Source organism: Trifolium pratense, linkage group LG3 (assembly GCF_020283565.1).
Source record: "Trifolium pratense cultivar HEN17-A07 linkage group LG3, ARS_RC_1.1, whole genome shotgun sequence".
NCBI lineage: Eukaryota > Viridiplantae > Streptophyta > Magnoliopsida > Fabales > Fabaceae > Trifolium > Trifolium pratense.
In genome coordinates, this window is record NC_060061.1 from 48,790,659 (window position 1) to 48,803,948 (window position 13,290).

The window sequence follows — 13,290 nt, forward strand, 5'->3', positions numbered from 1 at the left end:
AAGAAAATTCAAAAGAATTTAGCTTCATACCCTTTTCATGGCCAAAAAATAAGGCAATAATGAAAGCAAAGGAACTCTATACAATTAGATTGCATAAAACATGATTCATTGTGATACAATCAAGACTTCAAAAACCTAAGTTTAATCAAAAGGAAAAACAAGCTAATAAAAAACCAGCATAACTACCTATTTGTTTCACCAAGATTGGTGCTTCCTGTCATTAACTTACCATTCCTACCCTGCAAAAAAGTCCAAAAAATCAAGTATGGAACCCTGGTATGCTAGCCCTTAGTAAGTACCGAAATCCACCCCTGCTATTCACATGCATAAATATAATGCACATCATATATTCACAATGTGCATGCACAAAAAATTACGTGTTTACGTGTTTCAACCTAAGACTCTCCTTAGATCAGATTTTTGCTGAGGAGTTAGACTCGTGGGATACTTGACATCAATCTTAATTTTCAAAACCCCTTTCCTCCCAGGTTCTCTGGATATAGGCATTCCTTCGTTAGGGACTTCGTGCACATAGCCAGGTGTGACTATACCTGGCAATGGGACCATGAGATTCCTTCCATCCAAGGTGGGGATTTCTAATGTTGTACTTGTAAGAGCATCAACAAGACTTATCTGTTGGTTAATAATCAAATCATGACCATCCCTTATATAACGAGCATGTGGTTTCTCTTCAATTACAAAAATAATGTCTGCCGGGATGACATCATGCCCCTGGTTACCCTTCTCTGGGAAGGTAACCTTTGTTCCTTTTTTCCAGCCAGGTTTTAGATTAATAGTCAAAATCTCATCCTCAGTCCGACTCTTCCTGAAATGGTTTGCACACGTCAAACATTGTAATTAAACAGAAAATATTAATTTTTTAGATGAAATAACTGTTCAAGAAATTTTCTAAAAAGATAATAATGCTATGAGTATAACATACCAATTCCTATCCCTGGTTCTTCTATGTATTAGAGTAATTTGTTATAACTAGAATAAAGTTCTCAAGATACCCTGAACTTTTTATCGTTGGATAGATATATTATGACCTCAGTGTCTTAACAGTTAAAACAAGATAAGAGTTTCCTTCTTTAGGGAAAATAATAACAGATAAATCAATATAATCATAACCACATACAAACTGCTTTGAAAAAAACTGAAATATTAAAACTAGTTGTTTAAAATATCCTTTTCAACTTGTAAGTTTTTATTTGATTAGTTAATTTTGTTTGTTCGTCAGATATGGTAGGATATCCATTTGTTAAGTAGATAGCAGAACACACTTGTAGAAGAGGCCAAAAGTTTTGTGCAAGCTTTTCTTGCTCGCTTGTGTGTATTTAACACTTTAGCCCCCTCAAAATAATTGGCCAAGGTCTTCCGTTGTGTATTTAGATGCAGACTTAGATTTAACCTATTAGAGTAATTGTTTGTTTAGGGTTTACTAGATCCTCTTACCAGACTCATTTTGAGACGGCATCACTGTTGCAGTGGTTAGAGCACCATTATCCATTGCACTCATATGGGTTCTTTAAGTGGTTCCCATTCAATTTTTTATATTATTTCACACTTCCCCATTATTTAAACAACTCAACCACATTTCTTAAATATTCATACAACTCACCAAAAACTCTCAACTGGGTCCCACTAGACTCCACAAAAATAAAATGTAAGCATTTAAGTGCCGTTGCTGGACAGAAACATGGTCTTGGCAATATAAATGGAAGAGTGCATCATTATCCATATGTTCTGACAAAGCACTCTGTTGGTGCAGTTAAAACACGGTACTGTATATACCGATATTCATGCTCTTAGGAAACTGTCAGATAGGATATCAATTAAGATCTGTGCTATAACTGTAACTATAGTGATTTAATTCAGCGATAACGAATTCTTTGATTTTCTGAAATTTTCCCTATAGTCGTACCAAATACCAAAAAAGGGTCAAACTAGATACAAACTTCGGGGGTATGTATACTTAACTCCTATAATAACATCATTACATATCATAACTCCTATAATAAAATCATTACATATGTAAAATAGAAAGTGGTTAAGAGCCGACCTTGAAAGTTGAAACTACTTTTGTTGTTAAAGAAATGGGCCATGAAAATTTTCTGCCTGCTAGAAACTGAAGTGACAAAGCCCACGAGGATCCTATGTTGGCTCTTCAATAGGATGATTCAGTAAAAGAAATCATCCTCTTCTATAGAAGACGAATCCTAAAACAAGGAAACTAAATAACACGCAGATCTTCTCTGATTATATCCTAATGCTAGAGAAATATGGAAACTGAAAAGCAAAATTAAATCCTAACAGGTCCTATTCAATCAGAATCAGATCTAATCCTTAGGTGCAGTTTCTGCTATCTTCTAGAATATGTATTTTGCACATCTAGTCTATCTGAAACATTTCCCCTTCTAGAATATGTATGTTGCAATCATATTATTCAAACACGCATTAAAACTCATTCATACATTTCAACTTCATTACTTATACAAAAAATTTCAATATTCACTATTCGTCACTAAGAGAACCAAATATCAAGAGAGGATCCAAATCTAAAACTTAGATCATCATCACCTAAAGCCAAAGGTCTTGTTTGCAAGTTAGAAGAGAAAAGGAGATTGACTCGAGAGGAGGGGGAAGGAGAGTTTGTTCCCTAATTTCAGAGAATACCTTTGGAAGGAAGGGCTGGTGAATGTGAATAACAACTAGTATTGTTTTGGTTTGAGTAGTATAAAAAGAGAATAATGATTTGGGAAATTTGTACAATCCCTTTCTTAATAAATTTATTGAGTTCCTCCAATTTGGGAGGTTTAAGTTTATTGAAGGAAAATAAAGGATATAACTTAGCATTGTTCCTACTGTTCTCCGCTAAAATATTGTCTTTTCGAAAACAAGATTGTCTCTTTGTGAGAGGAACGATAAGAACTACACTCTAAGCATTGCATCTAAGTTTTGTCCTAAACTATACCCCTAGGATGGAACAAATCAATATCACCCCTTCCCATTCCTCGCCTCATTCCCCCAAGCCATCCCTTCTCCTCCCCTATTAATTCCCAAACAAAACCAAAACTTAAATAGTTTGGTGTAACACTAATATAACTCTTATTATCAATCCAATTCCTAATTCATATTCATAAACTTAGGTTTTGTACTCTCAAAAGAATCAGATTGGGCATTGAGTTGTTCAGTTATCACCACCATAGTTAGGTGTAAGTGTAACACTTATATAACTCTATTATTATCAAATCTCTCTAAGCAAAAAGGTGATTGTAGTCACTTCAATTTCATAATCACCATTAGATGAGTTTCTATTACTAATAATTAGCTCTACAACACCAACACTTCTGATCGAAGACATGTTCATGTCCAACATTTATCAGTGTACAACACCAACACATATGATTACATTCAATTCTATTGTATTGGTGTCACCGTGTCAGTGTCATGTCCGGTGTCCATGCATGTGTCAGTGCGTCATAGATAATTAGTAATTAAATCCAATTCCAAGTTCATATTCACTCTAGGTTAAAAACTAGTTACAATCAACAAAAAAACAAAAATTTAAAACAATGCACATGATAATAATAAATGAAATTAGGGTTTAAGATTAGTTTACCCAAAAAAATCAGTAATTGTCCTAGAAATCTTCATCTTCTTATCAACTCCTCTATAAAGATCTTCCAAACTACAAGCCAACGGCCTCTCAACAGGAGCAGCTTTCCTCCTCGCCTGACCACCACCACCATTCGATGTCCTACGATTCCCCCCATTTTCCGGACCACCTTCATCACCAAAGATCTCAGCATAAATATCTTCCGCATCCCTAGGATTAAACTTAAACGACGTCGTATTATTCTGAGGGTGTTTATTCCGAAATGGCCGCGAAGACGAAGAAGAAGATGAAGAAGCAGCATAAGAAGAATGTTTCTGAGATGGTGGAGGTACTTCACCGGATTTTAACGCTTCTTCACCGTAACGATCGTAGATCTTACGCTTTTGTGGATCGCTTAAAACATCATAAGCTTCTGAAATGAGTTTGAATTTGGCTTCAGCTTCGGCGGCTTTGTTGCCAGGGTTTTTGTCTGGATGCCATACCAATACAAGTTTTTTGTATGATTTCTTTAAATCGTCTTCGGTTGCATTTCGATTCACTTTTAGGATGTTGTAGTAATCCATATTTTGAACCTCCTCCGGCACGGTGGCGGACGGCGGAGGAAGTAGAAGAAGAAGAAGTGATTTTTTAGTTTGTTGATTTTTTGACGGTTAGGATTTTATAGCTTAATGTGAATTGAATATTTTAGAAGAGGATCGTATATTTATTAATTAATAAAAATAAAAATACTAAAATAGTGAATCATGGTTATTTAAAGTGTAGTTCAATAGTAGATCAAAGATATTTCTCCCTTTTAGTTTAATGATGATTAGAATTTTATTTTTAAAATAAAATAGTGCGAGTAGTAAAGTTCGAACTTTGATTTTACATTTTACATGCGATGTCCTAATTAATAATATTATGGTTGTTACACATAGTGTCGTTTAAAGTTGTTTGTATATGTAGATTAAAAAAAAAATGCAATGATGTTGTCACGTGACAATTTTACTAAATTAACCTTATTTACTATTCCCTCCGTTCCATTTTAAATGATCTTTTTTTGACTTTGATTTATCCCAAAATAAATGACTTATACAACTTTCAAAGCCATTATTTCCAATTTTACCCTTTTATGTGGGCCCCTGTTTATGTGTGATGAAAAAAGTAAGCACAGTTTAGTAATTGTACAATTCTCTCTTTTATTTATGCATTTTTCTTAAAGTGTGTGAAATGGTCAAATAGGTCATTTAAAATGGGACGGAGGGAGTATAGATGTAATGTTGGTTTTAGATTCCTTGTTGGATTCGTTGGACTGTATTGTTGGTGTATATTTGTTTGCTTAGCATTTGAGTTTAGTAAGTTATGAGACGATTTTTTTTCTGGTTATGTCTTTTATACCACTTTTGTGTAGGTTGTTTACAATTGTAATTAGGATTGAGAATAGGCTAGGTTAAGCTAAGGTATGTCAAACTCAAGCTTAACTTGTCAAAAATTGAAGGCTTGAGTCTGTTTTGTGGCTTATTATAGACTTATTTTTGTAGGTTTGATATGACATGTTAGCATGTTTAAAAGTCGATTTCATAGGAATATATTTAAATAAATAATTATATTTTATTTTTAAATATATTAATGAACTAATAAACCAATAAGATTAAACTTTCTTTTGATATTTTAGAGAATTTGACTATGACATCATATTTATTTATTTTTTTGAATAGAAAATTTAGGATGAGGGAATGATGCCCTAGTTCAAGGTAGGGAAGACCTTAAGGCTCAAAGAGCACTTACAAAGGTGTTTACCATGACATCATATTTCAATTCTAGTTTATAATCATACATTTATATATACGTGAAAAATTAATGTAGATTGATAAATTTAAACTACCGAAAAAATTCATAGATTTATAATTTAATAAAAATATAATTTTTAATATATATAATAATAATAGTAGTAAAAATATTATTTATATTTATTTAAGTAAGTCAGACTAGTAAGCTTATAAAAGAGTCTTAGCCTGCTTTCTTTAAAGAAATAGTCTGGCCTGACCCGAGCTTATTTAGGCTATGCTATAGGGGCCCGTAGACCAATATGGCCTATTCCCAACCGTATTTGCAATCCCCTTTTGAGTTAATTCATACACTTCTGTGTGGTTGTTGGGTTAGGTTTTGTCCCCTCAGCTTTTTTGTATTCCTTTTTATTTAATATATTTTCGTTTGCTTAAAAAATTGATGTAATGCTTTGAAAATAGTACACTCAATTATTCAGATGGTACAATTAGAATTTAAAAATCAGTGTAATTGTTGCTAAAGTGACACTCGAGGGAGTAATATAATCATTAAAAAGATATTGATACTAAAATGCATGAGCTGAGTTCGAATCTTGGACTCTATTTCTTCACACGTAAGTCTTAATAAATGTGATATTGTTAGTTTAATCACTTTCACCCCAATTCAATATCAAGTCTTCGTAATTATGTGTGAGTTTCACTATTGTTCTTCAATACTCATCCAAACGACAAATATAATGGCTCTACATAGACTTGAGCTCCAAGTTCAGAAGCTTTCAAGTTGTCTATAAAAAAATTGAGTTATGCACTTCAAAACTTATGGATATAAAAGAGATTTCAAAGAGATCATGCTAATTAGGAACAATCTGCAATAGATTTAGATCAAAAACATATTTTAAGAGATTGCTCTATCACCATAAACATATCAATCACACTTAGACTCATACACTAGATCTTTTGTATAGTTATCCAAGTGTGTTGATAAAAAACACATCTCTTCTCAAATAGTTGGATCATAATTTTGGACTTAAAAAGGGATTAATTGAATGTTAGATTTGAGAAATTCATTGATGACTGGTCAGACTTAGAGTCAGATACCAAGTTTAAAAAAAAAAAAATTGATGACTGGTGAGGCATAGAGAATATATTGTAAAGGTTAGTTGGCCAATAAATTTTAAAGATGTAAAATTTGAGAGGTTATCGCAAGCACTATAGTAAAAATCTCACAAATTGTAAGGACTGAACTAACTCATATTAAGTGAATCGGTATGTATATAAATCTTTTTGTGTCTCAATTTTCTATCTCTTCACTTTATTTTACAATGATAGATAAACATGCATACACATATAACACATATATTTTAGAACCATATCAACTAGGATTGATTCTAAAAAATTGAAAAACATTAAAATGCCACAATTTCAACACTTGCAACATTACTTACATCCTACATCCACAATCATATTTATAATATATGAATACTTCACATAGAGTTAAGCACACTTATTATATATATAAACAACACTTAATCTAAGAGGCCTCAGTGTTTGAACTTGATTCAGCTTCATTAAGCAGCTTCAATAATTCTTCTCTCTTGGCTTGCAAAGCTTGCATCTTAGTGTCTAATTTTTCAAGCTTTTGCTTAAGTATTGTTGGATCCTTCTTATCTGCAGGGTTTTTCTCTTTCTTTTCTTTCTTCTCTTTCTTTTCCTTCTTATGCTTCATCTCAACTTCATCATCCCCATGTGTTTCTTCTTCAGTTCCTCCCATGCTTGAGCTGAGTTTTGTAATAGATTATGATTTTATTTCCTCTGAAAACCAATAATGTTAAAGAGATTAACTTTCATGCACGGTCGGTGTAAAAAATTTTACATCATCGATAAATTACAACCACTTATATGTATAATTTTAAAAGTAATTATAGTTAAAGTCAAACATTTCAAATATTCCATTTCGTATTTATTTTTGACAAACACTAGCATTATGCATTTAGTCATTGGATATATTTTTCTTCGATCAATTTATTTCATAAAATTACTAAAAAATAGAGTCACTAAAAATGTATTTGCAATCAGAGACTAAAATGATTGTTTGCGCATTAGCTATCGCTAGATAATAAAAACAGTAATTCGTATACTTTTGTTCAAAAGAGAACATAAAACGTAAATAAAATAAAATAAAATATGAAAGCCTTTTCAGAAAAATAAATAATGTAGAACATTATCTAAAAAATAAAAATAAAATAATGTAGAAGCTTGATTTAACTTTGCAATAAAAAAAGGAAGATCATAAACAACAGAACAATACATGTGAATTTATGAAACAAATGAAAGAATATATCACCTGGAAGTTGAAGTCTAATACAATGCTTTACACTTTCAAAATTGATTAATCAAGTTGAAGAGAAGCCTCAATTTGTATGTAATTAGCAGAGCTGAAAACACAAATCTCCTTCACTAATTTTAACCGATTAAGCGAAAAACACTAATAGTCACAAGCCCTTAATTATTTACCTTTTTTGACTTTACTAAAAATAAAAATGAAACGATATTGGAGGACATAAACCAAATTCGAATGTATAAGAAATAAGAAAAAAAATTGTAACACTATTAGAACAAGTGTTGTAACCACTGCCAATTCTTTTGGATTACGTCTTCCACAAGAAGAATTTTTCCACAAAAAGTGCATGATTTCTATATATCGCATGTTCTTTTGTCGTTGTTTTTTTTTTTGTTTGTTGATCAAGTCTTTTAGGAACATAAATTGACTTTTATCATCCTTTTCCTTTGGAATTTTATTAAATTGTGCGCGGAAATTATTCAATGAATGACCAATAATTTGATAAGTTGAGCATAAAATGTGGGAGCTTTTCATACTCAACATCTCTTTTAACAAGAATTTTAACAAATCAAGATCCACCAAAACTCAATAATTTTTTGTTTATGTATATATACATTCACACATAGCATAGTCGCACATCTAACAATTTTGTCTGTAATACTAGTTATACAAATCCAACTGTTGAATTAAAAGTTCTTACTAGATCATTTGACCTATTTGTTAGCTTCGAAGAATAATGATAAGATATTCCATTTCAAGGCATTGTTTATCAGAGAGGAAATTAGTAAGGAATTGTTTATAAATTATAACACACTTAACTGTAGATTTCTCAGTACTCAAAAGTTGATTCTGTCTAAACCTCATATGAACATTCGTTCACTCACAGATACAAATTAAGAATATATATTACAAACCCTACTGCATTGACCGAGTGACCGGATCATGCAGGTTATTAGGAAACATATAAAGATTAATTCAAATGATAACAAAATACAGACTGAATATTAGCAAAGTATATCCAATCTTGTGGCAATAACAACATGTCTCACTTTTGTCTTCAATTCATCATGTGAGCTGATTTTCATCCACTTAGGCCTTGAACTCCTGAAAAGATCAAATAAGCATTTTTCTTTCATTAGCTCCAAAGATATGATTATGAAATTTCTATTGTTGTAGCAAAAAGTATACAAAAAATATGAAGATCTTTATAGATAGATGAGTTTGGATTGTCAACATAAATGAACGCGTACATAATTATAGAGAAACGTACCTGAAACGGAAACACAACTTGTCACCACATTGTGAGTTGGTCATTTATTTTTATGACAGGGATGTGTGCAATTTTGGACCAATTTTCCTTCCTTTTATACCTTTCTTCTAACAATGGGCATCCATAAATGCGAAGTATCTCAAGAGAGTCAGGAAGGTTGTCTTCTGGTAATGACTCGAGCTTTTCACACAAATAAAGATTAAGTGATTCCAACGAGGAAGGGAGGCAGTTTTCTGGTAATGACTCGAGCTTTTCACAATTCCAAAATACAAGTGATTTCAGTGAAGAAGGGAGGCAGTTTTCTGGTAACGACTCAAGTCTTTCACAACTGTCAAAGCTAAGTGTTTTCAGCGAGGAAGGGAGGAGGCAGTTTTCTGTCAATGACTCAAGCTGTTCACAATACTCAAAGTGAAGACTTTCGAGAGAGGAGAGGTGTCGAAGCCCACTTACATCAAAGGCCTTCATTTTAAAGAGATGACTGATAATCAAAGACACAAGGGAGATGGGTAGCAACGACTCCTTCATCAAGGTGTTAACAATATCATCATTATTTCCTATATTCAAAGTTGAAAGAGCGGTTAGGCCTTGAAGGCCCCATTCTGTTACAGACGGTGTTGTTCTTCCCCTCGAATGCAGATATGTTGATTGTAATTTGGGAGGTAGACAAACACCTTCACAAAATGACAACTCTCCTTCACAATGCAACGACAAATCTTTAAGAGCAATGAGTGTGTCCATCTTAAGCCTGACTTTAAACGAACAAAGGCATGTGATATTAAGTGATTGGAGGTTTGACGGGCGACCAGAAGGACTTTCTAAACTATAAATGGAATTGAGACTCTTACATTGATATATGTCAAGTATTTGGAGGGCGGGAAAACCATCAAGCGGAAAGGATGTAAGTGCATCACAGCTACTTGTTAAAGAAAGTCTCACAAGTGATGTATACTTGCTCCATGTTTCAGGAGGAAGGAAAGATAAATTCTTACAATTTTCAATATGAAGTGATTGCAATGAAGTAGGTAGACCACTTGAGGGAAATGCAGCGAGCGAAGAAAGAGACTTGAGTTTCAAGTGTTGAAGACTTGTGCTTCTCAAAATCAACTTTGGCACAGATAATAGCATAAGACACTCTTCAATCACTACATATTGCATCGTACATGGAGAATCACTCTCAAGCAATGACAATTGGGTCCTTTCAGAAAGCCCATTGATATTAATTTTCTTTATCGACGACAGCCAATGCAAAGTGGAAGGTGTTTCCAATAAATGTGCACAACCATTTATTACAATTTCTTCTATACAAGAAATGTGGCTAGGCAAATGTCCTCTTAGTTCTGGACAGTTAAGTAACTCCATAGTTCTAAGTCGAGGAAAAGAAGAGTTTATGCCTTCAAAGTGAAGCCATTCCTTCCAACTTGGCATGCTGTCAAATTTTATCCGCTCAAGGGATGGAAATGGTTGGAAGGAAGAATTGGAACATTCTCCTCCCTGTGCACAATAGAACTCTGGGCCAATTGTCTCCAATATAAACATGTTTGTTATACTCAAGTCCTTGAGAGAAGGTAGTTGTCCTAGCGGTGGAAGCGTCGTGCAATATTCACAATTATTGATGTATAGGGAAACTAAGTTAGAAAACAAAGAATTTCCCAACCAACTCGGAAAACTTGTCCCGCCGTACAAGTCAATGTTCAGGCTCTTAAGGCTTGTTGGTGGTTGCAACATAGCAAGAACCGCTTTCACATTTTGCGAGTCTTCACTTTGTTTTCCCCATAACAACTCTAACTCCTCAATTTTCTCTTTGCTTTTCAGGTTCACATCTTCTGCCTCCGTGGCATCAACGACATTATGCAGGTTCTTGATGGTAAGTTTTCCTTGTAGGTTTGGGAATTTCCTTAGCTCTTTGATACTTAACCCTACATGTTGCTTACCCACTATAAAAACTGTCAAAGTTTGGAGGTTTTCTAGTCTTGCAATTTTCATTGGCAACTCCTTTATGTTTGTCTTTGTTATATCAAGGTGATGTAAATTGATTAAATTTCCAAGATCTACAGGCAATTCAGTTAGATCCCTACAATTTGATAAAATCAATGTCTGTAAATTGTAAAGATTACATACTGTATCTGGCAAGCTTTTGATTTTAGTGTAGGAGAGGTCTAGATACCGCAATTGCAGTAAATTGCCAAATGTATCCGGAAGCTTTGTGATGTTTGTATACTTTGACAACGATAACACACGCAACCTTTTGAATGCTGGTAGGAGATCGTTAACCACCTTGATGGATATGTCACAAGTCATGTAGTTCACGGGTAGGAAGCTTCGCAAGCATTTGAAATTATAGATATTCTCAAACTTTTTGAAACTGTCATACCATTCTTGGTTATATGAGATATGACGAACATTTTCAGAGATGTCACCACATTCAAACCTGCAACAACTTTTTCCAGATACGACTGTAGCTAAATCGTTGACAAGGTCATGCATGAAAAAGATTTTTCCACGAGCATCATCATTTGATTGTTGAATTAAGGATCTGGATAACAATTCAGCAAAGCAATCATCACCTAATTCCCCCGCTGCTTTTCCACCTTGATAACAATCAAGGAAGCCTTCTGCCATCCATAACAAAACCAATTTCTTCCTATCAAGTGGGTAACCCTTTGGAAAAACTGAACAATATGCAAAACATCTTTTCAAATGAGAGGGAAGATATTGATAACTCAAATGCAAAGCAGGAATAATATTATCATTTGGTAAACTCCATACATCGCTGTTCAAAATTGCAGTCCATGCCCTTGTGTCTACTCTTGAACGTAGAAGTCCTCCTAGTGTTTTAGCAGCTATTGGCAGTCCACCACACTTTCTGGCAATCTCCTTACCAATTTCTTCAAGGGTTTTGTTTTCAGTATCGCGAAACTCATCATTTCCTAATGCATGCTTTGAGAGTAAAGACCAACAATCTTCATCTGATAGAGGTTCTAATTTATGAATAGGAAATGTGTGTGCCATCTTTGCAACTTGTTCATGGCGTGTTGATATAATTACTGAACTTCCAGGTTTTCCCTCAATGAGGGGACTTACTAGTTCATCCCAGTCATTGTAATTGCCATTCCACAAATCATCCAACACAAACAAAAATCTTTTCTCCCTTGAGATTTTCTTTAATTCAACTCGAAGGATGTCAAGATTATCGCTTTCCCAGACATTTGAAGCAGCAGATGTTGTATTTCTAACAACAGATTCAAGGAGAGACTTGGTTACTCTGACAGCATCAAAGTCCTCTGAGACACAAACCCATGCTTTTAAATCAAAATGTTTTTCAACATTTTCATCATTGTAAACAAGTTGTGCAAGCGTTGTTTTACCAACACCTCCCATACCCAAAATAGCAACAACACCTAAATTATTATTTCTGCTCGTGCCACGGTCTGATATGAGCATATTGATGAGTCTATCTTTATCATCATTCCTACCCACCATGACAGATTCATTTACTACTGAACTTGAAGGCGTTCTACGAGAATCTCTACCTCTTACAGTTTGCTGCAAGCCAAGGATGTTACTCTGATGAACAAAAGTTTTCAGCCTTTGACAAATCTTTTCCATTTCAGAATTGATCTCTCCATTTGAGTTTGTAGTTGAAAGCAAATTCTGAAACTCTATCTTGCATCTCAAGGCATTGTAGCTTATTTGATTAAGCAAATCCTCAGCGTCAAAGATTGCATCTTTTAACCGATCCAACCATTGTTTGATTTTGGGTTTGTGGATCTGCTTCTCCTCTGCATCATCCAGTACAATCTCAAGAGCAAGTAGCGTTGTTTCCATCTCTTCCATCAACGATTCATCCAGTTTGGTGTTTGTGATATAATCACGAAACTCAGTTGAAGTTAGTTTGTCCATTAATGTTTGAAAAGTAGCAGACAGAAATGCACCTCCAATCAAAGCTGCAGCCATCTCTAATTGATTTGAGGAAAGAGACGTACGTGAATGAACGTTAAGAGCTATGAAGATTGAAAGGTAGTACTGTTTTTAGAGAAGACTTGAAACAAAGGTAGAAAGAATATGTTTAATTATTGTAAGGATATTAAGAGCTATGAAGATTGAAGGATAGTAGTAATTGCTAGCAAAGGCTCGTGTCATTGTTTAATTATTGTGGACTATACTTCTTTTCTTAGAAGTAAATTACAAATGAAAGAATATGGAAAAGATCAAACACTGTCCTATTAAAATTTTTGAGATTAATGTGAATTTGACTCAATGGATGAAGCCAAATTAATACTTTTAAATCAAACAT

The 13,290-nt window shown here is 33.8% G+C and overlaps 2 protein-coding genes across 3 annotated transcripts; both read right to left on the minus strand.

The window, feature by feature from the left end:
- Positions 1-60: 60 nt before the first annotated feature.
- LOC123917363 (dnaJ homolog subfamily B member 13-like) lies at positions 61-4,296 on the minus strand. The gene is made up of 2 exons (XM_045969064.1): positions 3,623-4,296; positions 61-826 (listed from the first exon to the last, which is right to left on the minus strand). Exons 1-2 carry the CDS (start codon positions 4,180-4,182, stop codon positions 391-393), a joined length of 996 nt encoding a protein of 331 aa, XP_045825020.1. The 5' UTR covers positions 4,183-4,296; the 3' UTR covers positions 61-390.
- A 4,146-nt stretch (positions 4,297-8,442) lies between these two features.
- Positions 8,443-13,158, minus strand: LOC123918798 (putative disease resistance RPP13-like protein 1). 2 transcript variants are annotated; one of them, XM_045970946.1, is made up of 3 exons: positions 9,842-13,158; positions 8,997-9,745; positions 8,546-8,830 (listed from the first exon to the last, which is right to left on the minus strand). In XM_045970946.1, the coding sequence occupies exons 1-2, from the start codon at positions 12,948-12,950 to the stop codon at positions 9,018-9,020; spliced, it is 3,837 nt and encodes a 1,278-aa protein (XP_045826902.1). In that variant the 5' UTR covers positions 12,951-13,158; the 3' UTR covers positions 8,546-8,830; positions 8,997-9,017. The 2 variants fall into 2 exon arrangements, with proteins under 2 accessions (XP_045826901.1, XP_045826902.1); XM_045970945.1 differs by having other exon boundaries at positions 8,443-8,830; positions 8,997-13,158.
- Between the last annotated feature and the right edge of the window lie 132 nt (positions 13,159-13,290).